We start from the raw sequence: 22105 nt of genomic DNA, 5'->3' as shown, positions 1-22105 counted from the left end.
CCTATTGTTGTTATGTGATTTAAGTAAATACTGGGAAGTGTTCACTTGTCTTCCTTTCCAAAACTTCTCTGATAACGGCTAGCTGCCTTTGATAGCCATTTATCCATATGTATTAAGCACTGTCTTCTTTGAGCTTATTACAGAGATTGCTATATAAATGCCTCCTAGGAAAGGTTACTTATTCTTAGTTCTTAACCCTACATGGTGAGTTTGTTCATTGGATAACTATTCTCAGTGACAGAAGAAATGAAGCAACATGACGTTAGGAATGTGGGGTCACAGAAACAGAAGTGAGTCCTAAAATAGAGTCCCCTAGAATTGGTCGCATCATTCATACTAGAAGCAGTCATTTCCATAGGCTTTGAATGCCTGTGTCATGTACCAGAGGGTAAGCACCGGAAAGACATCTAGAGATAAATTCTCTCATCAGAATCGTAAGGCATTCTATTGAAAAGGGTGGCATAATTTACTGTCTATAATGTCAAATGTTTAATAGGACCTGAGTAAGAAAAATATTAGATTGCTGGAATAATTTAATATGCATATTCCTGGATTAGAGGCAAAATAGTAGCAAAGACATAGCTGAGCTCTGTTAACATGCAAATAACATTTTCTTTCAATAAAATCTCTTGTACCTCTAGCGCCAGGCACTCTGTTAGGTGTTGGGGGTGTTAGAGTGACTCTGGCAGATACGGTTCATGTTCCTAGTAGGGAGGGAATATAAGTAACTGTGTAAGAGCTATGGCAAGAAAGGTACAAGGAACGTACAGAGGAAAGGCATCTACACCCAGGATTTCCCGAAGTGACCTGAGGATGAGAAGTCACAAGATCATGAGGGGGTGCGGTCAGGGTTTCAGGAAGATGGAACAACCTCTGAGGAAGCCTGTAGTTGCCAACTCTGATCTTCCCAGAAACACTGGGCCACAGGGAAGTCCATGGTTTAGTGGGGAATGTCTAAAACACTTAGTTTGTTACCCACATTCAGCCCAAGATAAACTGAGTGCAAGATGAGTGTGCAATACCCCATTTCACAGAGAGATTTCCAAAGAAAATCTCGGTAATAAAGAACAGAATGACAGTGGGTCAGGCTTGTTGATGCATTTTATTGTGAGATGGGGGAGTCTGGTAAAAAACTAGAAAATGACCATGGTGTAACAAGGAACTTAAAAATGAAGAATCAGATTTGTAACTTACATACATGAATACAGGAACAAATTGGCACAAAATGTTAAACATTGTTCCCAACACTGTTTATATAAGGTTATCCTAATTTGGCTTACTAAGGAGATGAGAGTTTGATGGTTAGGCTAATCTCTTAATAAAACTGCAGAGCATCATGCTATTAGTCACACAGTGAATTTCAAAATTTAAGAGTTTTATATTAAAAACTGGGTAAAGGTAAAATGACTTGATTGTAGTTGTAAAACTAATACATTCCCGTTTAAGTTCTGTTCTACAGTCCAAGGCAAGTATAAATGTTAACATAACACTGTTAAATCAAATCTCAATGCAAGAGAACCAATTGCATCTCTACTTTAAATCTTATCAACTTTCCAAATTTTCATACTAAAATATATTATTGTATTAATACAAACTACAGTATTATACACTACACTGTGTAATAAATAAAGAAATATAAAAATAAGACACATAAATATAAAAGTTTTCTAAAACTAAAAGTACATGTCAGTAAGAAGGGTATTAATACTGCCAGGTTTGAAGACATACAGTACAAAAATGTTGCACAGATCTATAAACTAAAAGAAATAAAATAATACTGATAGGTAAAAATCAGCTAATGTTGTTAATAAACTGGGTCCATAATAACTAACATTTGGAAACAGTTATGAGCCAAATAACAATGGCATGTCCATGTCTGAAATGCAAGTACATGGATAGAGCAGATTAGAAAATTTCCCTTTCATTTCTGTAGAGAAATTTTGAAAGTCAATTACCATAAAATGAATACTGAGGAATTAAAGGATGAAATGTCCCAGTGTTTAGGTTTCTCTGACAGAGTCAGTGGTTTTAAGTTTTATTTGGAATTTTGATACAATAAACAAATCAACAAATGCTAGTTATTGTAGGCCACACATTGAACGAAGGCGGGTTAGGGCCTTGAAAATACTGATAAATGGCACTTACAGCACACAGGTCTTGCTTAAGGCCAAAGGAGATACAAAGCTTCATATCATATCCTTCATATTTGTCACCACATACTCAAACACAATTACGAACACTGATTCTGACGACTCTGCTACCCTTCCCAGGATTAACACTGTTAGTCCCTGCAAGCAGAACTCAATGACAATCTTCTGAACTCCATTTTAAACCACATGAGTAAGAAACTTCAGTTCTTCTATCAGCTGCTTTCTTAAGGCTAACAATACACTTGAAATGATAATACTCCACTATGACGTCTAAATATTAGAAATTACTACCTTCTAGATTGAATTTATAAAAGGTAGTTAGCATGGTTTGGAACTGCATTATACTTCTCTGTGAAGGGAATTTTGTAGTGCAGAAGTACTCACATTTTAAAAAACATAATAAAATACTGAAGCGGATTTAGCATGTTTACCAATAAAAAATTATAAAATTTCTCCCAATTGTACAGCTTAAGAATAAACCAACGTAAGAGTGATAATTAATACTGACAAAAAGAAACAATGCCAGATGCTTATCTAATTAATCAGTTTCCTTTAACCTGTTAAATCTTTGCTTTCCAAGTCATTAAAGTTTTCTAATCTGCTTCGTGTTACAAACTTGTTCCTAACTTTGAAAAATGCATGAAAAATTACTAGGTCTGAGATCAGGCACACCCGGATTTTTTTTTTGTGTGTTTTTGTTTTTTTTTTTTTATTGTATTTTGTATTTTTTTTTAATTTTTACTTTACACAGTAGTGAACAGAAACCACAGTATACAGGTTACTGTGTTTCCATGAAAAGCATGTATAATATAGAACAAACTTCATTACCAATTAGAATGTATTTTCCTTCTAGAAAAACTATTAGGCTTCATTTGTTTTTTCTTCAGACACCTGCTCACTCTTCTTGATCACTTTTTGTTCTAAGCTGCTCGCTTGATTTACAGCTTCATCTTCCTTCATTAGACCTTCAGTTTTTGCCTCTTCTCCCTCATTCTCTGCCTCTTCCCCCTCCTCCTCCTCCATCTCGTCTTCCTCCTCCTCCTCTTCCTCCTCCCCTTGCGGTTTTTCACATTCTTTCTCTTCCTGCAGTTCTTCCATCTCTTTGTCCTCCTCCTCCTCTTCCTCTTTTTCACTGTCTTCATCCTCTTCCCTCGTCAGACTCTCTCTCTCGTCAGAGTCGGCCTGCGAGGGAGACGCCCGAGCCCCAGCATGCCCGCTGGCCAGGACTTCCGGTCCCACCTCTTCCTGCTCCGTACTATCCCGCTCCTCGGCCTCTCGCTTGCAGTAGGAGTAGCGATGATTCATGTGTTGAGAATAAGACCCAGAGTGTGAGAAACGCTTCCCACATTTGTCACATTGATAGGGCTTTTCTCCAGAATGCAACCGCATGTGTTCAATCAAATGATGTTTGTGTTTAAATGCCTTTTTACAGATTCCACACTCGTGCGGTCTCTTACCTGCAAAATAAGAACACAGCCATGACACAAAATCCTCAGAAGGCTTTTAGAAGTACTTCGGTTTGCGGAAAGGGTTACAGAGTCATTTTTCAAAAGTTGTCAGGTTCATCGACATACCTGTGTGTTCGTATTTATGTCTCAATAGTGAGCTACTCTTTTGGAATATCTTATCACACAAATCACAAGCATACATTCCATTTTCTGTCTTCCGCATTTTCTTTTTGGGTGGTGTAGAATCAGAGTCATTCTGGTCTTCTACATTTGATACTCCTTCTGAGCTAGTGTCTTGCCTTTCATCCTAAACAAAGAAAGGAAGAACATTTAATTTCAGATTAAAAGGTAAACAAGAGACACATGTAAAAAGCACAGGTTAAAAAAACTAATTTGATTTATACTTTCAATAGCTCGAGGAAAGCAAGCTCATCGCTGCAGACAGGGTCCAAGGGTGGGGAGACTAGATGCTATGTGGGGGTTGATACAGAAAAAAAGTGAGGTTGGGGCAATACAGTCATAATGATGATAAAAACAAGTGATCAACTGATGAAAAGAAAGAATGTAAAATGTACAGTAACAAAATTTACCTGGTTTCAAGTGAATCGTGACTTAATGAGAAATTTGCAGAAATTTTTAACTTACAAGTTTGCTACATCATCACCAATTTCTAACTGCCTCATTTACCTTCATTTTTTTCTTTCTGGGTTTTACTACGCAAAAATGAAGATTCTATTTTTAAAAGGTGGTCTTTCAATTGTATCCTCCAGAACTTCAGAGGTCTAGGAACTGACCTCCGTGGTTTCTTCGAAAAGAGAGGGCTTTGCTCTACCACTTTTCTAAGGAACAAGATGGCAAAACAATGCAGGAGGGTCTATATTTTGAAACAAGAATACCTGCTAGACAAAATAAATCTTCAGAATTTCAGTGGTATAAAAACATTACAGGCAGCCTCAAGGTGGTAATACTGTGTAGGAAGCTCTCAGGTAGGTAAACAGTTACTGGTAGTGGAATTGGGTCCCTCAAGATCCTTATGTCTTTCCTAAAATTTTCCATTCTATTGCTTCTAAACCCACAAACTGTCTAAAAGCTCAAAGGCTTTTTAAACATTTCATATAGTTTGCAAAGTGGGAGAGGAGAGGTGCAGCCATTTGCCTGGGTGGTCTGTGAGCTTCCAGTTTGTGCTAAAGGAACTTGACTACTTTCATTGCTATGGGACGTGGTCATATGATTAAGTGAAATGTTGGTGGGTCCTCCTTTATTATTCAAAGGTGTGCACAGTGTTTTATACACTGAGAGTCTAAATGAATTCACTGCAGGTAACCCAATCAGTAGTGATATTTAAGGGGGAAGAAAGCAACAGATTTATATTTGAACAGGATATTATAATTATTTCAGCTGCACCTACCTATAGCAAATATTTGGATGAAAGATCAAATATATCTCTAGTATTTGGTTGATTCAATAAGAAACCAATGAAAAAAACTGAGGACATCAAGGTTAGTGACCTAAAAAATGTCTGCACAATGAGCCACACAACAGTCACACAAAATGGTTCTATCTAAAACTACATCATGGGTTTTGGGGGGAAGGTAAGGAGGAAAATGCATATATGGACTCATGTATATAAATTGTGACTGAATGCTGTCTTAGTTTACAGCTCATAAAGTGATCAGCAAATTCACTAGATGAGCTCTTTGTATACTTAATTATTGTTTAATTACAGCCTTTAATAAATATAGGTGCTAACACATAAAAAGTAATAGCTCAGTTTTGCTAGTGTGACGGGTCTGTGAATGGGAATGTATTTCCATGTATTGATAATACAGCAGAAGCTGTTACTGATTTGGGGAATATAACTCTAGAAACAGAAATCTAATTGGTGAATATTCCAATTTTTCTTTTATGTCTCAAGCTTCAGATAGTCAAGTCTTTAGCTGAGACTTCTCATTTCCCCAGGGAAAACAGCACAATGGTAGCTGATAACCATACCTGGGATTAGTAAGAAACTGAAGGCGTGATGCTATGAAAGTTAAGGCAAATCTATTTCCTTTCAAAAAAATTTTTAACAACCTGCTTGGCTCCACATAGACTGGTTTTATTAAAAAATTTTCATCAAAAGAAGTCAAACTAGCATGTTAGCAAATAGCTTTGGCATGGGGTCCTTTTCTTTACCTGATTCCCATTTGGCTGGATCACTTTCAAGGGTGGTTCCTGGACCGCAGGGCTGACCGTAGTCGAGTACGTGTAAGCCACCTGGGGAATCAGAATAGTCTGCTTATTGGCAGCTAGTGCTCGCAAGCATGGAACACTGTTCTGGTCAGCAATGGCCACGATCGTTGGTAACTGGGCAGTGACTGTAGGTATAGCGATATTTATGGGGTTGGCACTTGGTGGGATTACATTTACAACTGGTTCTGAGTCTGTAACACAACTGTCCTTTTGTGGCTCCTTTTTTGCGCAAGACAAGTTCAAGGGTTCTTCCTGGACAGAATAAACACTGTTCTGGTAAACACTAGTGATCGTTGACCTTTCCAATAATTCTCCCTGTTGCTTTGGTAGTGAAAGATCAAGAGGTTCTACTTGTGGCTCTTCCTGTGCGGCTTCTGCCGTGTACAAGTAACCCTGTGTGTTTCTGGAGGAGGAAAGGTTTAGAGGTGATGGGGATGACGGACTACTTCTGGAACCATTGACAGTGGATCCCGCTGGTAAAACTGGAGAGTTAGTCATCTTCAGAGGACTCTGCAGATTTACGGTGCTGTCTGGGGGCTCATTTGTATTTGTAGATTGAGGCCGCTCATCATTCTTTGCAGGGATATTTCCTTTGCCGGGTTCAGGAGAAGATGGTTCAGAAGACTGCACTGAAATCTGTCCAGCCTGCATCTTTTCAAACCACTTTTTTACTACATCCAGGGGTAGGTTTACTGAGTCAGCAATCTTTGAGAGCTCTTCTGCACTTGGTTGTGCATTCAAAGCATAATAAGCTTTCAGAAGAGACAAGAGGTTCTTTAAAGGTGGCTGACTGGGAGACAGATTGCCATCTCCACCCGATGAAACAGAGGACTCGGGCTTCTCAGCTTCTGGGGCAGGGAGTGGAGGAGGCTGAGTAGGCTGCTTTAGGTCATAGTGCTTTAATTCTGGAAGTGCATTAATATCTCCTGGACATTCGTCACACAAAAGGCAAGTGCTATCGTTCGCTCCTCCTTCAAAGCTTTTGTCCTTCTCTGATTTAACAGTAAGATCTTCTGGTAACTTTTCACTTTTGCAGCTGTTTGTGGGGACTGGATTTTCTTTTTTTAAATTCTGAGGAACAACCTGAAGTTGGCTAGGCTGCTCAAGACTGTAGTTAATGATGATTTTGGTTGTTCCATCTTGATCAACCAAAGGAAGACTGATGGCGGAAATAACAGAATGGCCACCTTGCTGTATGGATGAAGCACTGATTGTTTCTTGTTCTTTGGATGCAAGATTGGCTTGATTATTCTCCAAAACTTGCCTTATTACATTACCATCCACTGCCACTTTAAGTACATTCTGAATATCACTTAAATTGATACTTATGGGAGACACCAAACCAACTGTTGGCAGAACAACAGCTTGCACCACACCCTGAGGAGAACTGGTCGCCTGTAATGGGCCACCACCACTAAAAACCCCATTCTGTAAAGGGGCTGAACAGTTGATTCCTGAAGCAACCACTATGGGTTTGAATTCATAATCCACAGGTTCAGTTTTAATTTGGTTTATAGAAAGTTGCTCTTGAAGGGGCTTATTCTCTAACTTTTGCCGTATCTGTGGTCGCGTGGGACTGCCCGGTGATGCCGAAAGAGATGGTGAGGAACACTGAGGCGTCTTGAGTCCTGTTCTTGGTCGCCCATTCACAGGCATCAAGCTGATACATTTCTTACTGCTTATGTGTGAGCTATAGGAACCAGAATGGGAAAAACGTTTCTTGCAGTTTGGGCATTCATATGGCTTCTCTCCTGAACAACAAAAAATTATATTCACTGAATTATTACATACAAGTTATGTGTCCACATTGTCCTTAAAACAAAGTTTCAATTTAAAAAGAGATATCATGTATCTTGTGATACAATTTTATTTAGAATATTGATTATAAGTTCAAACCTGACAGAAATGTTATAAAGACTAGCAAAACCTTCGTCTGTAGTACACGCGCTAACCCATAAGGGCATCTTCTCAGCATATGTGTATAATATTCCTGCTAACCTTTAAAACTTCAAATAATTCTCAAATGCTAAAAAGAATTACAGTTGACCCTTGAACAACATGGGTTTGAACTGTATGGGTTGACTTAACCCGTAGAAGTTTTTTGATAAATATCCTACAGTACTGTAAATGTATTTTCTTTTCCTTATGAGTCTGAATACCCTTTTCTCTTGCTTACTGTATTGTAAGAATGCAGTATGTAATACATATAACATAAAAACATGTATGAATTGACTTTGTGTTACAGGTAAGGCTTATGGTCAGCAGTAGGCTATTAGTAGTTAAGTTTTTGGGGAGTCAAAAGTTCTATGTGGAGTTTTGACTACATGAAAGGCTGGCTCCCATACCCTGCATTGTTCAAGGGTCAAATGTACATCTACTCATTCAAGTTAATTTTTTTTTCTTATCCTTTTTTACCTACTTATGTAATTTTTCTACATTTCACTATACTAAACCATCTGCAGGAAAAATTAATGTTACAGGAAAGAAAAGTAAATAAAATCTCCTTTATATAAGACTTAACAAGTATGAATACCTATCCTTCCCATACCCACAAGCTTTTAAGGTTTCCTTGAAAAGATCTTTTTCAGTGGGCAGAAAACTTTCCATATGAGGTATTGCTATCAGCCTTGGCTTATTAAACTGGGAGGTATGCACTCCTGGAGCTAGAAGGCAATGTGCTAGTGGGTATGCAAAGCTTTCTTGTAGTTTCAGTTTTAGTGAGAGTGATTAGAGTAATTTAAAACATTTTAATATTAAAACACAGATTATACCACGGAGAAAAAGACAAAATTCATGTGACTTGTTAGGAAAGATCCACAATGTCAAAGAAGCTCCCTGCTTGTAGAGGCTTATGTCAAGTTGCTTCCCTAGACCTGGGAGAGAAGGCGTTTATCCTTGTCAGCTATTAGGGATACTTCGGTAGAAAATTTTGAGAAGCATGGAGCCAAGTGGAATACTTTCAGACAACCCTAATTTCTCATCTTAATTTTAATTTATATTTATAGTTCATTCATTTATAATTTATAGGTTAAAGACTATCAGTTTCAATAAGGTAGGAACTTGAGTCTTGTGTCCCATTTATGCCTTCTATCCATTGAAGTGTAGGTCGCAAAAATGCTGAATAAGCCTTTTTGGGATGAATGGATGGCTAATTGCAAAATTATGGAATATGGTGATACTATTTATCTACTCAATATCAAGAAAAAGCTCTTTCTTTCCTCTGTTCTTTTTAAGAATGAAAATGAAAGCAGTGAGAAACTCAATGTAAGTTCTTCTAAAGTAATTTCAGTATTGCACAGTTTTTAAAGGTGAGTTATATTTTCTCAAAGTATAATCAGATATTAGAACTGGAAGGGATCTAAGAGGCCCTCTTGTACAGTAAGAGTTCATTTCATATCATCCTGGACTTTAGCTAGTCTCTTGCTTAAGCTCCTTTATTAAAAGGAGGTTATTACATGCTGGACAGCCCTATGGAAGATGGTCTAGTTTGGTTCTGCTGGGAATCATGAATTTGGGTTCAAAACCTGGTTCTGCTATGAGTTTTTTTTTTTAAAGATTTTATTTACTTATTTATTTTGAGAGAAGGGGGGACAGAAGTGGGGGGAGAGAAGGAGAAAGAGAGTGAATCTTAAGCAGACTTGCGGTGAGCATATGGAGCCCAAAGCAGGGCTCAATCTCATGACTCTGAGATCATGACCTAAGTTGAAATCAAGAGTTAGATGCTCAAATGACTGAGTCCCCCAAGTGCCTCTTACTATTTTCTTAATCTTTCTGAGTCTCAGTGTTTTCGTGTATAAATAAATGTAGATACATCCTCACTGGATTGTTGTAGCAGTTACATGACATAATACAGCAAAACTTTGTGTGGTCTCAATACATGTTAGTGATTCTTTTAAAAAGTAATTCTATGGAGAGATAGGTTGAGTACTAAGCCAGAATTCACCTGTTATTAGGCCCAATTTCCTGCCCTAGCCTGTACTCTGATGCCACACAGAGCAAGCCTAACTTTGCTAAAAGCCAGGCTTTCAAGCTGGTGAAGAGCTGTCATCTGTATCCTTATACTTCCCTTGTGTGGATTAAATATACCCAGGTCCTTCAAAGATTCCTTATTGGACATAGTTTTTAGAACCCTTCCCACATACCCACTTGTTAACTCATCTCTGGAAATTCTCCAGCTTATCAGTATCTTTCCAATGGGATGCCTGAAATATGATTCAATACTCAAATGTACCAGGTAAATTTCTGGGGGAGGGCTGTAAAACAATGGATGTGTTCTAGTATTTCTATTTTATCATTTTAAATTCTTGCATAACATTTTTAGATGAGCTATATGTTTGTTCTCTTGTTAGAGACACTTGGAAAATAAGAATCTATGATATAGATTATTTTTTAAAAAGATCTTATTTATTTGAGAGAGGGAGAGGGAGACAGCAGGAGTGGTGGGGAGAGGGAGAAGCAGACTCCCTGCTGAGCAGAAAGCCCGACATGGGGCTTGATCCAGGACCTGGAGATCATGACCTGAGCAGAAGAAGGCATACGCTTAACCGACCGAGTCACCCAGGGGCCCCACAGATTATTATCTTTACAAACAGGGAGACAGAGGAGCACAGTGGCTAAGGCAACAGCTTTGGAGTCAGGATACCTACACCGAGGCCCTGGCTTTGCCATGGGCTAGCTGAGTGACTCTGGATAGGTTAATTAAGCTCTCTGAGCCTCCATTTTCTCATCTCAGGGAGGAAATAATAGCATCTACCTCAGAGGGCTATCGTTGGGACTGTATGAGTTAACGTACACAAATAACTAGAATGGGGCTGTCCATAGTTAAGTACGCAATAAATGCTAGTTGTCAGTATTATGGTTGGGGATTACCTGGTATTTTATCATTACCAGAAAGAAGTACAGAGCAGTTGTTCTATAGCCAAATCTACTAAGTTTGTTGGAAAACCCCTTGTTTCTAACTTCATAGCTTAATGGTTTATACATAGAGTACCTCGCCTAATCTGTCTGTCTAGCAACTGTTAAATGAGGTGACGTTGTGCTGTAAGAAGTCTGATGTCCTATGAAGACTGATTTCTTTTTTGTAATGGCTGAGGTGGACGTTTGGTTGCATCTGATGTAAAAACTTTCCAGGCTAAAGTTCGTAGGGCTATGGAACAAACTCAGGTTATTTTCTGGAGAGGATCAGAGCTGGGGAGCAGGAGGTGAGGTGACTTGCTCCTCATCATAGCTCAGGTCCCACATGAGAAATTCAGATGATGGCTAAAACACATGACTCTGTGTCCAGGTAATAATAGCAACAATCCAGGTAATTTTATGGAGTATAATTTGAAGACCCTGATTAGAAACCGAGCTGACAAAGAAAGATTACAGAGGTTTCTTGAAGGATATGAAGCTCATCCATTATTTGAGACTCTAAACAGCTCTTTCAAATGGGCGGTGAAGGACCTTTTTATCTGCCCCCCCCCCCCCCATTTTTTTTTGTTTTAAATTTCCAATCTACTGTAAGATCAATATTGTATAAAATATAATAAAATTGTCACAGTATTTTCTTCATCTACTAGTATCTAAATTACTTGCAATTTCTGTATTTAGCATTTCAAGAACCAGTCTCAAAAAAGCTTACAGACTGGTGCCATCCTGGGATGACACTGAGAAGCCCCAACTCAGAAATCTTCCTTTGGAATAAACCAGGCCATCAGAGAGCTGTATACCTGGATTGTATACAAGCGGCTACTCTGGAGAAATACTTTTTCTGAATTGCATTTTGGTGAAATATCACTGGCTTCCTACTGGAGAATCTTATTTTATTTTTATTTTTTTAAGGATTTTGTTTGTCAGAGAGAGAGGGAGAGAGAGCACAAGCAGGGGGAGAGGAAGGCAGAGGGAGAAGCGGGCTCCCCGATAAATAAGGAGCCTGGTGGGGGACTTGATCCCAGGACGCTGGGATCCTGACCTGATCATTTAAGCCAAAGGCAGCCACTTAACTGACCGAGCCACCCAGGCGTCCACGGAGAATCTTACTTTAAAAAGAAAACCCTATCAATTTTTCTGCTGTACTATCTTAAGTACAGCAGAAGTACTTTGGAAAGTACTTTGGAAAAACGATATAAAATGCACTTTGTTTCTCTATGGGCTTCGTAGTGGGAAGAGTTGTACTTTCCCTAGCGACTAATTCCTTTTACTTGCAGACAGTCTGGGTCATGGTTATTGATCACAGTTTTCTGATTTCCTAAACCTTAAGAGTCTAATGTGTGGTCTGCTCCCAGCATGTGCTTGGCATTTTACAGTATATCCATTTTACTTCACGTTTACTTCATGCCTATGTTACTTCCTTAACTTTATTTTCCTAATATATTTTAAAATTAAAATTTCTTGCTGTATTAGAGGTATACAGCTTCACATTACATATCCTTATGGATAAGACTATCACGTAAATACATAATGGACGGACAGTGCAGAGTACGGTGATGCCCTGTGTTCTGTGATGTGACCTGATTCGCACCGGCTACTTCAGCAGCAGCAGTGGTGTACTGCTAACAAGCTTGGAGCTCTTGTCCACTTTCTGCCTGTACTATAGATAGTAGCTCCCTACTTACTACTTGACTGAGACGGATTTTTGAATATCAACACAGAATTCTGCAATACCAACTTCCTGTTTCTGCCTTGCATTGCAATCCCTGGAGTGATGCATGCTTCCCAATTCTGTACCCTCTGCAGGTCTGACAGATCCACAGCCTCTAAAACTGCAATAGGACCATATGACTCATTTTGTACATGAATCTTACTCTAAATTTTATTTTCCCTCCTCTACTGCAATCTCAACATTTAAGAAAATGCTCTTGAACTAGCTCTATCTCTAACAACAACTTCAAATCATCTGTAGTAAGAAAGCATTAAAAAGTCATTAAAAATATATTCTTGATGAAAATTTTTTTGATAGCCCAGAAGCTAAGAAATAGGATTTTGTGGCAGACTGCAAAAGACAACTTCTCATTTCCAGGAACATTTAAGTGTGCAAATAAGTAAATGTTTTTGCAAGAATCTTGGTTTAAGCAAATTGGTAACTTTAACCTTATTAGCCCTCAACAAACAAGACAATGAAGTGTCTAGAAATGTAGTTCCAAAATAAAACACAGATATCACTAGTCACCCCTCACAAAGCCACCCATTGTACTCCTTTTGTAGGATGTTTGTAAGATGTAAATGTCAATAAAATCATTTCCACAAAATAAGTCATGTGCAGACAGCCATCATTTCTCATTAATTAGAAAAGAGTTATTTTTCACTACTCTTTAATAAATCTAAAATAACAAGGGGCGCCCGGGTGGCTCAGTGGGTTAAAGCCTCTGCCTTCAGCTCAGGTCATGATCCCAGGGTCCTGGGATCGAGCCCCACATCGGGCTCTCTGCTCAGCGGGGAGCCTGCTTCCTCCTCTCTCTCTGTCTGCTTCTCTGCCTACTTGTGATCTCTGTCAAATAAATAAATAAAATCTTTAAAAAAATAAGATAAATCTAAAATAACATACCAAAATTAATCAGATGAATGGATGTCACAGTGCAATGTGAGATGCTACAGAGTTTTTGTTATAGCTTTTGAAGTAGAGCCCCTAAGACCTGCAAATACAGCTCTTTTTGTTTCTAAGTTTCTAAAACAGACATATTTTTATCATATAATATCATTTTGTAAGTAAAATTTAGAAAAGGATGTGGGATAGAAAGGTGAGATGGTAGGTAAACATATTTTTCTTTAAAATTTTCCATGCTGCCCTGTCTGGGTGATTCCACATCACCCTGACCACTTCCCATCTGGAGTTCCCACTTCTATTTCTCTCAGGTAAAGAACATCTTGGCCTCCCTACTTTCTTGTGCAAATTGTACCTCTATATCCTTTTTCACTCCCTCGTTAACTGTGCAAAAGAGGCAATGGAATTAGTATTCCTCAGAAAGCTCAAGGAGGTTGCACTTATTAAAACATGCTATATTCTGATTAAGAAATTTGGAGAATGTCATATTATATTAGCTTACTATGCTTTAAAGATCAAGATTCCAATAAAATATGATTTATAAATAAAAAATTTCTCCAGGGGGCACCCTGGTGGCTCAGTGAGTTAAAGCCTCTGCCTTCTGCTCAGGTCATGATCCCAGGGTCCTGGGATTGAGCCCCGCATCGGGCTCTCTGCTCAGCGGGGAGCCTGCTTCTCCCTCTCTCTCTGCCTGCCTCTCTGCCTACTTGTGATCTCTGTCTGTCAAATAAATAAAATCTTAAAAAAAATACTTAAAAAAAATTTCTCCAGGTTAGTCTTCATTCTACAAGAAAAGCAAAGTTTCTGACCATGTGTGTAGACCACGATACAACAGATTTATTTATTACCATATATGCTATGATATTCAAGGTGTAGAGAGAAAAGAAATATTTACCACTGTGGATTCTTAAGTGCTCTTTTAGATGATGTTTGTATTTGAAAGCTTTTCCACATTCAGTGCACTTGAATTTACGATTACCACCAGATTGTGTCACATGTCTCTGTAGGAAAGAATTGATATTTTAATTATAAGGCAAAAAAGCTTTGGACGTAAAAGAATAGCCAATCTGCTAAAAGCATTTTGATGAATTCTGCTTCTCAAAGGCTTCAAATTGAGGCAGTCACAAAAATCTAACACTTGGAATACTGCACCAAAAAGAAGGGTGATAGTAGGACCAGAATTTTGACATAAAGAAAAATCTCCACTTGCTAATTTAGAGTATTAGAATCATGCTTTATTGAGTCATATAGTATTTAGCACAAGTAAGATAGTATATACATTACTAGAAACTAGAGATTATCTCTTCTGCAGCCAGGCTTTTTCCAGTAGTTTATCCTATCTTTTAGATGCTTGGTACTTCCAAAATGTACTTTAATCTGATGAATTAAAAAAAAAATACCTCCATCTTTTCATCCAAACATGGAGTATTATAACAGCTTTCTGTCTGGTTTATCAAATTCTCACTTTTATGTATTTCAAATATATTCTGCACTCTTAGATATTTTTTTCCAGGTCCCATTACTTTATTTATTTACTTTTCTTTATCCATCATTAAATTTATTTATTATTATGAAATGTTTCCCAGTCAAGTCTAATTGATATACAGTGTTACATTAGTTTCAGCATACAGCACAGTGAGTCAACAAGTCCGTATGTTACGCTATGCTCATCACAAGTGTCTACCATCTGTCACCATAGAACACTATCACAATGTCTTTGACTAGCTTCTCAATGCTGTACCTTTCATCCCCATGAATTACTCATTCTATAACTGGAATCCTGGACCTCCCACTCCCTTTTACCCATTGTGCCCACCTCCCTCCCTCTCCTTTGGCAACCACAAGTATGTTCTCTGTGTTTGACTCTGTTTCTGATTTTTTTTTGTTCATTAGATTAATCATACAAAAGCACTGCTTGAACTGAGTTCTATCATAAACCTCATAAACCATAAATTGCTCATAAACCTCCAAAGGCTCCCCCCATGAACCCCTGAATACAGATTCTGAGTCTATACATCTGAGGTTACCTGAGTTTCCAGGCTGATTCTTCACCAGTTCCCTGTAAGAAGTTCATGCCTCAGTCACTTAGTGAGTCTCAGTTTTTTTGCACATAGACTACTCTTCTCGATCTCCTTGCTTTAGTTTATACTATTTCTTATTTCTTGGCTATGTTTCCCTGTAATTTTGATTATTAAGATTCTAGCCATATTTCAAAGGCTTAACTCAAGTATGACTTGCTTCATGCTCCTCTAGCTGGAATCTCCCTTCTTTTGTTTTCCATACAGGAAGGAAAGAGAATGAGTACTTACTATGTATCGGGCCCTGCTTCATCCAAACCCATGGCTGTAGGCACCAAATATATGGTGACAGCTCCCAATGGTGTATCTCTAGACCCCTTCCCTTAACTCCAGACTCTCAGAACCAATTGAGTCCTTGATACCACCAGTCAGAAAGCAATGGGCATGTGAAACTTAACATGATTAACACCAAGCCCTTAATTTCCTTTTTGAGAGTCAGGTCCTCCTCTGGTGTTTCCTGTCTTTGTGAAGGACACCATCACTTATTTGATTATTGCCTCGGCCCCAAACTATGGAGTAATCCTTGATTCCTCTCTTTAACTCCCTTACTCACTCCATCAGCAAGCCACCTGAATATACTCTGTATCCAACATTCGTCAGTGTCCTGTCAGTCACTACCAGTGATTTCAAAGCCACCACCACATTTGGCCTGGATTATAGCAATAGCCTCCAAATGGTCTCCCTGCTTCCCTTCTTATCTTTCTTGATCTACTTTCCACCCAACAGCCAGTGTTCCCTTAAAAATAAAAAACAAAAAATAAAGACAAAATTCAGTAACCTTCAAAGGTTTCCCTGTCACACTGTAGAATAAAATAAAGTCTCTACCAGGGTCTATACAAGGGGGTATATCATCCAGCCCCAAATACTTCCTGGCCTCACCTATCTTTCTCCCCTTTATTCACACTGGCTTCCTTGCTATCCTTTGGGGATGCTGGGCAGTCTTCTGCCTCAAGGCCTTTTCATGTTTCCCTCTGTTCCCTTTGACTGGAACACCCTACCCTAATCATCCTATGACTGGCTGCTTCCTTTCATTTGGGTCTTTGTTCAGATGTCCCATTCTTAGAAAGTTCTCTCTATCCTTAAAAAAGTAGCAGCCTTCTTCACTTTCTACCTTCTGCTTTTTTTTTTCTTCATACTATCTCTGTTCTTATATTTTACATCATCTGCTAATATATGCTCCTTACTTTCTTGATCTTTGCCTATCTTTTTCACTATTGTGCCTTTTAACACTGAACAGGTTCTGAACACAGAACAGGTTCTGATGTAATAGAAACACAAATGTTTGTTTAATGAATAAATTAATCATACATGGAAATGCTTATCTTTAAGCCATGGCATGGTTTTCAAACTCAAGTTTGTTGACCCGTAACCTAAATTGTTTCTAAGACATCCTGATCATATTTCCTCACATTTTTGGTCCCCATATTAACCACAGCTCCTTTCTGACTTTTGCCTGATCACATACTTTATATAAAACCTATTGCCTTTCACTCATCTGAAAAATCACCACAAAATTGGCTCTTATGCTCATCGTTGATGTTATGATTTGTTTCTATAATGGTATCTCTTGTTTTCACCATTAGCTCTACCTGTGCTTTGCAGATCATTTCTGAGACAGGATTTGTGGACAACAGGTGCAGTTGGTGCCTGCTCCCCAAATGTCACACAAATCGGCTCTTTTCCCAAGGCTTGGCTGTACTGTAGTCAGATGGAAAAAGCATCATCCCCAGTAAGACTTGCATAGGGGCAGATGGTCTTTGTCTTCAGGAGTTCCTTCTCTGTATCAATTTCTTCCTTCTTTTGGTATTCTTCCCAACTTCAAGTGTTCCCTCATGGACTTACCCATTAACCTATCTAAGGAAATCCTGGTTCTATACTTCCTGATTGCCACCCTCTCCCCCTTTATTTTGTGATTTTGTGAGTGTTGCTGTCAAGGTCCTGAGAAGATAGGTTGACCCTGCTTGATGATTCTGTTTCTGCTGTAATTTCTTTTGTTTGGTTTAGCCATCATCTTAGAAAGGGTCTAACTTGTGCTCTATGAGATACAGGACTATATGAGGTACATACATAGGGCAGAATTCTCACAGATTCACATTTATAGATAGTCATAATCCTTTGATACAAGAAACTGGACATGTGCCACAACAATAACACATACACTTAAAATACACTGTGCAGCTGAACATTTCTCTGATTTTTAAAGTTAGAATCATGTTGATATTAATCTGATTGTTTAGAGTTGATACTTATCAGGATCTTCCAAAAGAAGGGCAATTGGCAAGAGCTTCTTGGCGTTTAGTCCTTAAGTACAGAGCCAACCGTTCAAACGTTAACTTCTAGAAGAATAGTCTTATTTTATACACTAGAAATTGAAGCAACGTGACATAGGGATAGAACAAACCATGTGAAAAATGAGTCTTCAGAATAAGAATGTTTAGAATCTAAACTTTAGATTCTTAAAGGAAGCAACTTCCCTTCCTACAGTAAATAGAACACAGTAACTTATACTGAGAATAAATAGTCTTTGGTTCCCAGAAAATTAACTTTTATTATTATTAGTTGACTTTCTTCTCAATTTGGTCAGTACTTAGTCATATGGTTTATGAAACCAGTATTTATTTTTCCTACACTGAGCATTTTGGTAGAATGCACTTTGAAATCTAGTTTTAAACTTCAGGGAAATATTTGTTAAGGTATAAGCAAAATAATTAAATTTACAAAAAAGGATCTTATCTGAAAAAGAATAAAAAAACTTAGGGACCTCAACAATAATGTTCACATGTACTTTGTAACTCAGAAATGACCAGATAATTCAAATAATCACTAATTCTTGTAAGGCTGCAGATAAGATGCTTTCTACTACATCCTTTTAAGTATATTAAAACCCTTGCCTTCTACGGATGGTTGATTTCACTTACTTGATCTCTTCCTGATTTATGTGATGTCATGTGACGTTCAAGTTGGGTTCTGTACGCAAAGGTGTAACTGCACAGGGAGCAACTAAAATTATCTTCATTCTTTTCATGGCGATATTTAATGTGTTCTTTCAGAGAGGTAAAACGTTTATAGCCTCTATCACAATACGGGCAGGTGAGTAACTGGGAGAATGCATCTGGTGTTCCTGTATAAGAAAGATCATATATTTTGAATTTAAAACATCCAAAAAAATATTACCAAAGCTATCACTGAGTCCCTATGCTTTGTGCCAGATATTATACCACCCACTTTATATTTGATCTTTAAAATAATACAATGATTCTATCTCTATTTCATAAAAGAGAAAACAGGAGGCTCAGAAAGGTTAATTAACTTAAAAGTCACTTGGCCAGTAAATGATGAAGTCAAGATTCAAACATGTGCTGTCTGACTTCAAACTCTCATGTCTTTCCCACTAAACCACAAATCCTCCCTTCTTTTTGTATGGTTAATTAGACAAAGAAAACAAAAACAAAATTAGAAATATACGTTACTTTTATAAATATATATATATTGAAGGGGACTTGTACACCATAATAGAATCTTTCCATTGGTAATGATGTGTCATTAATTATTTAATGCTTTCTTTCCAATTTGGAAATGACACTCTAAAGTTATTGCCATCACACAGTGAGTAGTTTATAATTAGATTATGTTTTCAAGACACCCCTGCAGTTAGGTGTAGCCATAATGACAGAGGTCAGACCACAAGAACAAGTACTGGGGGAAATGAGTAACAGGAGCCAGATCTAGGTCTGTCCCACAAAGACCTCCCATGCATGCTTCTTTATGTTCTTTTCCTTACTGAATTACATGGATACGTTTTCTGTAGAATTTTATATGGATAAGTATAGGATAGAATTCAGAAAATAAAGGAAATACAGAAAAACTGGAGTTCACTGAGTGAACCACATAGTTTTTTAAGATTTATTTATTTGAGACAGAGGGGCGTGTGAGTGGGGGCAAGGGTAAAGGGAGAGAATCTTCAAGCAGACTCCTTGCTGAGCATGGAGACTGCCACGTGGCTTGACATGGGGCTCGATCCCAGGACCTATGAGATCATGACCTGAGCCAAAACCAAGAGTTGGACACTTAACCAACTGAGCCACCCAGGTGCTCCTGAATGAACCATATTTTTACATATGGAGCCACCTAAGTCTGACAATCCTAAAACGTAATACTATTTTGCCAATTAATATTATTTAACCAAGAGTGCTTTTCCATATTTGGTTTATTTCTTTAAAAAAAGAAAAAAAGAGTTCTTAAAAGATAACTTATTGTAAGTCATATCTCTACCCTCATTTGAATTTCTTATTGAAAAAGACTATCGGGACGCCTGGGTGGCTCAGTTGATTAAGCCGCTGCCTTCAGCTCAGGTCATGATCCTGGGATCGAGTCCCACATCGGGCTCCTTGCTCGGCAGGGAGCCTGCTTCTCTCTCCGCCTCTGCCTGCCACTCTGCCTGCTTGTGCATACTCTTTCTCTCTCTGACAAATAAATAAATAAATAAATAAATAAATAAATAAATAAATAAAATCTTTAAAAAATAAAGATAAAAAGAAAAAGACTTCCAAAGAAAATTTTATTACAATCTCAAAATCCTTCATAAACATATATTACCTTTATTGAAATCCAAATCCATATAAATTAAAAGTTGTGCTTGAGAACCAGCCTGCATGTAATAGACTGAGCACCTGATCCCATATGAATAAAATCCAACAACCAAATTCCCCAAAGTTTATGATGGTGTCTTTATTATCAGCCAGCAAGGCAACTGGAATCAGAGAATTTTCTGCTGGTGATGTCTCTAAAATGACCTACTTCTAATGGGACTAGATTAGCCACATGAAATTGTTTTGGAAATCACGTTATGTTTTGTCTGGTATTAATTTCCTATTTGTACAGGTAAGTAGGAAATCAACATTTGGGACATTCTCCTTGCCAGAGTACCTAATCCGTCCTATTGATTTTAGCTGGTTACAGTGGCAGAAGTCCAAGTCAGCCATTGCAGGTGCTTTATTATTGGCACCACAATCGACATGTGATTCCATTACTTAAGCTGCTTATAATCCAAGTGTAATACAGCTGTCTGTTCTCATTATGTTCTATTTTCTTTTTTGCCTTCATCATTAATAAACAAAATACTAGTAATTTTGTAATATGACAGGGTGCTCATAATATTCTACCAGCAAGTTATTATTTTCATAAATCAATCTATATTGAATTTCTCACACAAGGAGATATGAATTTATTCTTTTAGGATACTAGCATAAAACAACAAAAAGTAAACCTGAATATCTGACATAATAAGAGCAAATTATAGAATGAACAAGCTTGAGAGTTAAATGAAAATTTTTGTTTCTATTTTTGAAAAATACTGGATGTTTGTTTATTTAAAAGAATCACTTTTTTAAGCAAAGAAGGCTTATCACATAAGGAAAAAAATTTTTCTTTTTAGAATTCTTATAAATAACTTTAGATAGAAATCCAAACTCTATTTTTTGAGCAGTCTATAATTTCCTTATGTATCTGTGACTATGAATATGCTTTAAAAAAACCTTTAATTTTTGTATCCTAAACCTCCTTTGCTCGGTAGCATGACATTTCAGACTGATAGTAGTACTGGATATAAAACATTTGCAAAATCTCCTTTAATTGTGCACCACTGATTCAGAGTTTGTGATACTTCAGCCTTCCAGAATAAAGTTTGCCCTTTGACAATTTATGAAGTACAGAGAGCATGTTGAATCCACCAACACTTAAAAAACTGAGGGCTTCTGAGGATAATCTGATGTTACTGGTGTGACAGAATGTCTACTGTGAAATACTTTATTAGCTGTATACCTGAAAGTAATGACTATCTGAATTAAAAACAGATTCTAGAATTCAAATGTTTTACTAATTCAGAATGATTAGGGCCCCAATTTTTATAGGATTTTACTGTGTTGATTAGTAACAATGGACTTTACAAAGTTTAACTTTATTTGATCTGTGCAATAAAACATTTTTTTAGTTCTCCTCATTTTCTTTCATGAAGATTCTTTTTTTTTTTAAGATTTTATTTATTTATTTGACAGACAGAGATCACAAGTAGGCAGAGCAGCAGGCAGAGAGAGAGAGGAGGGTGGGGAAGCAGGCTCCCTGCTGAGCAGAGAGCCTGATGTGGGGCTTCATCCCAGGACCCTGAGATTGTGACCAGAGCCAAAGGCAGAGGCCTAACCCACTGAGCCACCCAGGCGCCCCTTTCACGAGGATTCTTAAAGAACTTTGTTTCATAAAAGATTTGCATATGTATATTAAAATTTTTAAATTTCCTTTTCTTATTTATTATAATCTATGGCTTCCTCAGGTGAAATTTAACAAATTTCCTTTAAGGAAAAAAAAAAACTGGGGCACCTGTGTGGCTCAGTTGGTTAAGAGTCTGACTCTTCAATTATCATATGGTTTCACTTATTTGTGGAGCATAACAAATAGCATGGAGGACAAGGGGAGATGGAGAGGAGAAGGGAGTTGAGGGAAATTGGAAGGGGAAGTGAACCATGAGAGACTATGGACTCTGAAAAACGATCTGAGAATTTTGAAGGGGTGGGGGGTGGGAGGTTGGGGGCACCAGGTGGTGGGTATTGTAGAGGGCACGGATTGCATGGAGCACTGGGTGTGGTGCAAAAATAATGAATACTGTTATGCTGAAAAAATAAA

The 22105-nt window shown here is 37.8% G+C and overlaps 1 protein-coding gene across 4 annotated transcripts in view; it reads right to left on the bottom strand.

Annotated features, from left to right (window-relative positions):
• Nucleotides 1-1083: 1083 nt before the first annotated feature.
• The window catches only part of ZEB1 (zinc finger E-box binding homeobox 1), a 193190-nt gene continuing 172168 nt past the window's right edge, over nucleotides 1084-22105 (bottom strand). For all 4 annotated transcript variants that reach the window (XM_047743597.1, XM_047743599.1, XM_047743598.1 and 1 more), the window contains exons 5-9: nucleotides 18349-18551; nucleotides 14248-14353; nucleotides 5774-7581; nucleotides 3725-3905; nucleotides 1084-3607 (exon numbers count right to left, since the gene is read on the bottom strand). In XM_047743597.1, the coding sequence (XP_047599553.1) occupies nucleotides 3012-3607; nucleotides 3725-3905; nucleotides 5774-7581; nucleotides 14248-14353; nucleotides 18349-18551 (2894 nt within the window). In that variant the 3' untranslated portion in view covers nucleotides 1084-3011. The remainder of the gene's footprint in view (nucleotides 3608-3724; nucleotides 3906-5773; nucleotides 7582-14247; nucleotides 14354-18348; nucleotides 18552-22105) is intronic.

The sequence above is a fragment of the Lutra lutra genome, chromosome 8 (genome assembly GCF_902655055.1).
Source record: "Lutra lutra chromosome 8, mLutLut1.2, whole genome shotgun sequence".
Lineage (NCBI taxonomy): Eukaryota > Metazoa > Chordata > Mammalia > Carnivora > Mustelidae > Lutra > Lutra lutra.
Note: the sequence above shows the minus strand (reverse complement) of the source record. Positions and strands in the feature narration are given on the sequence as shown.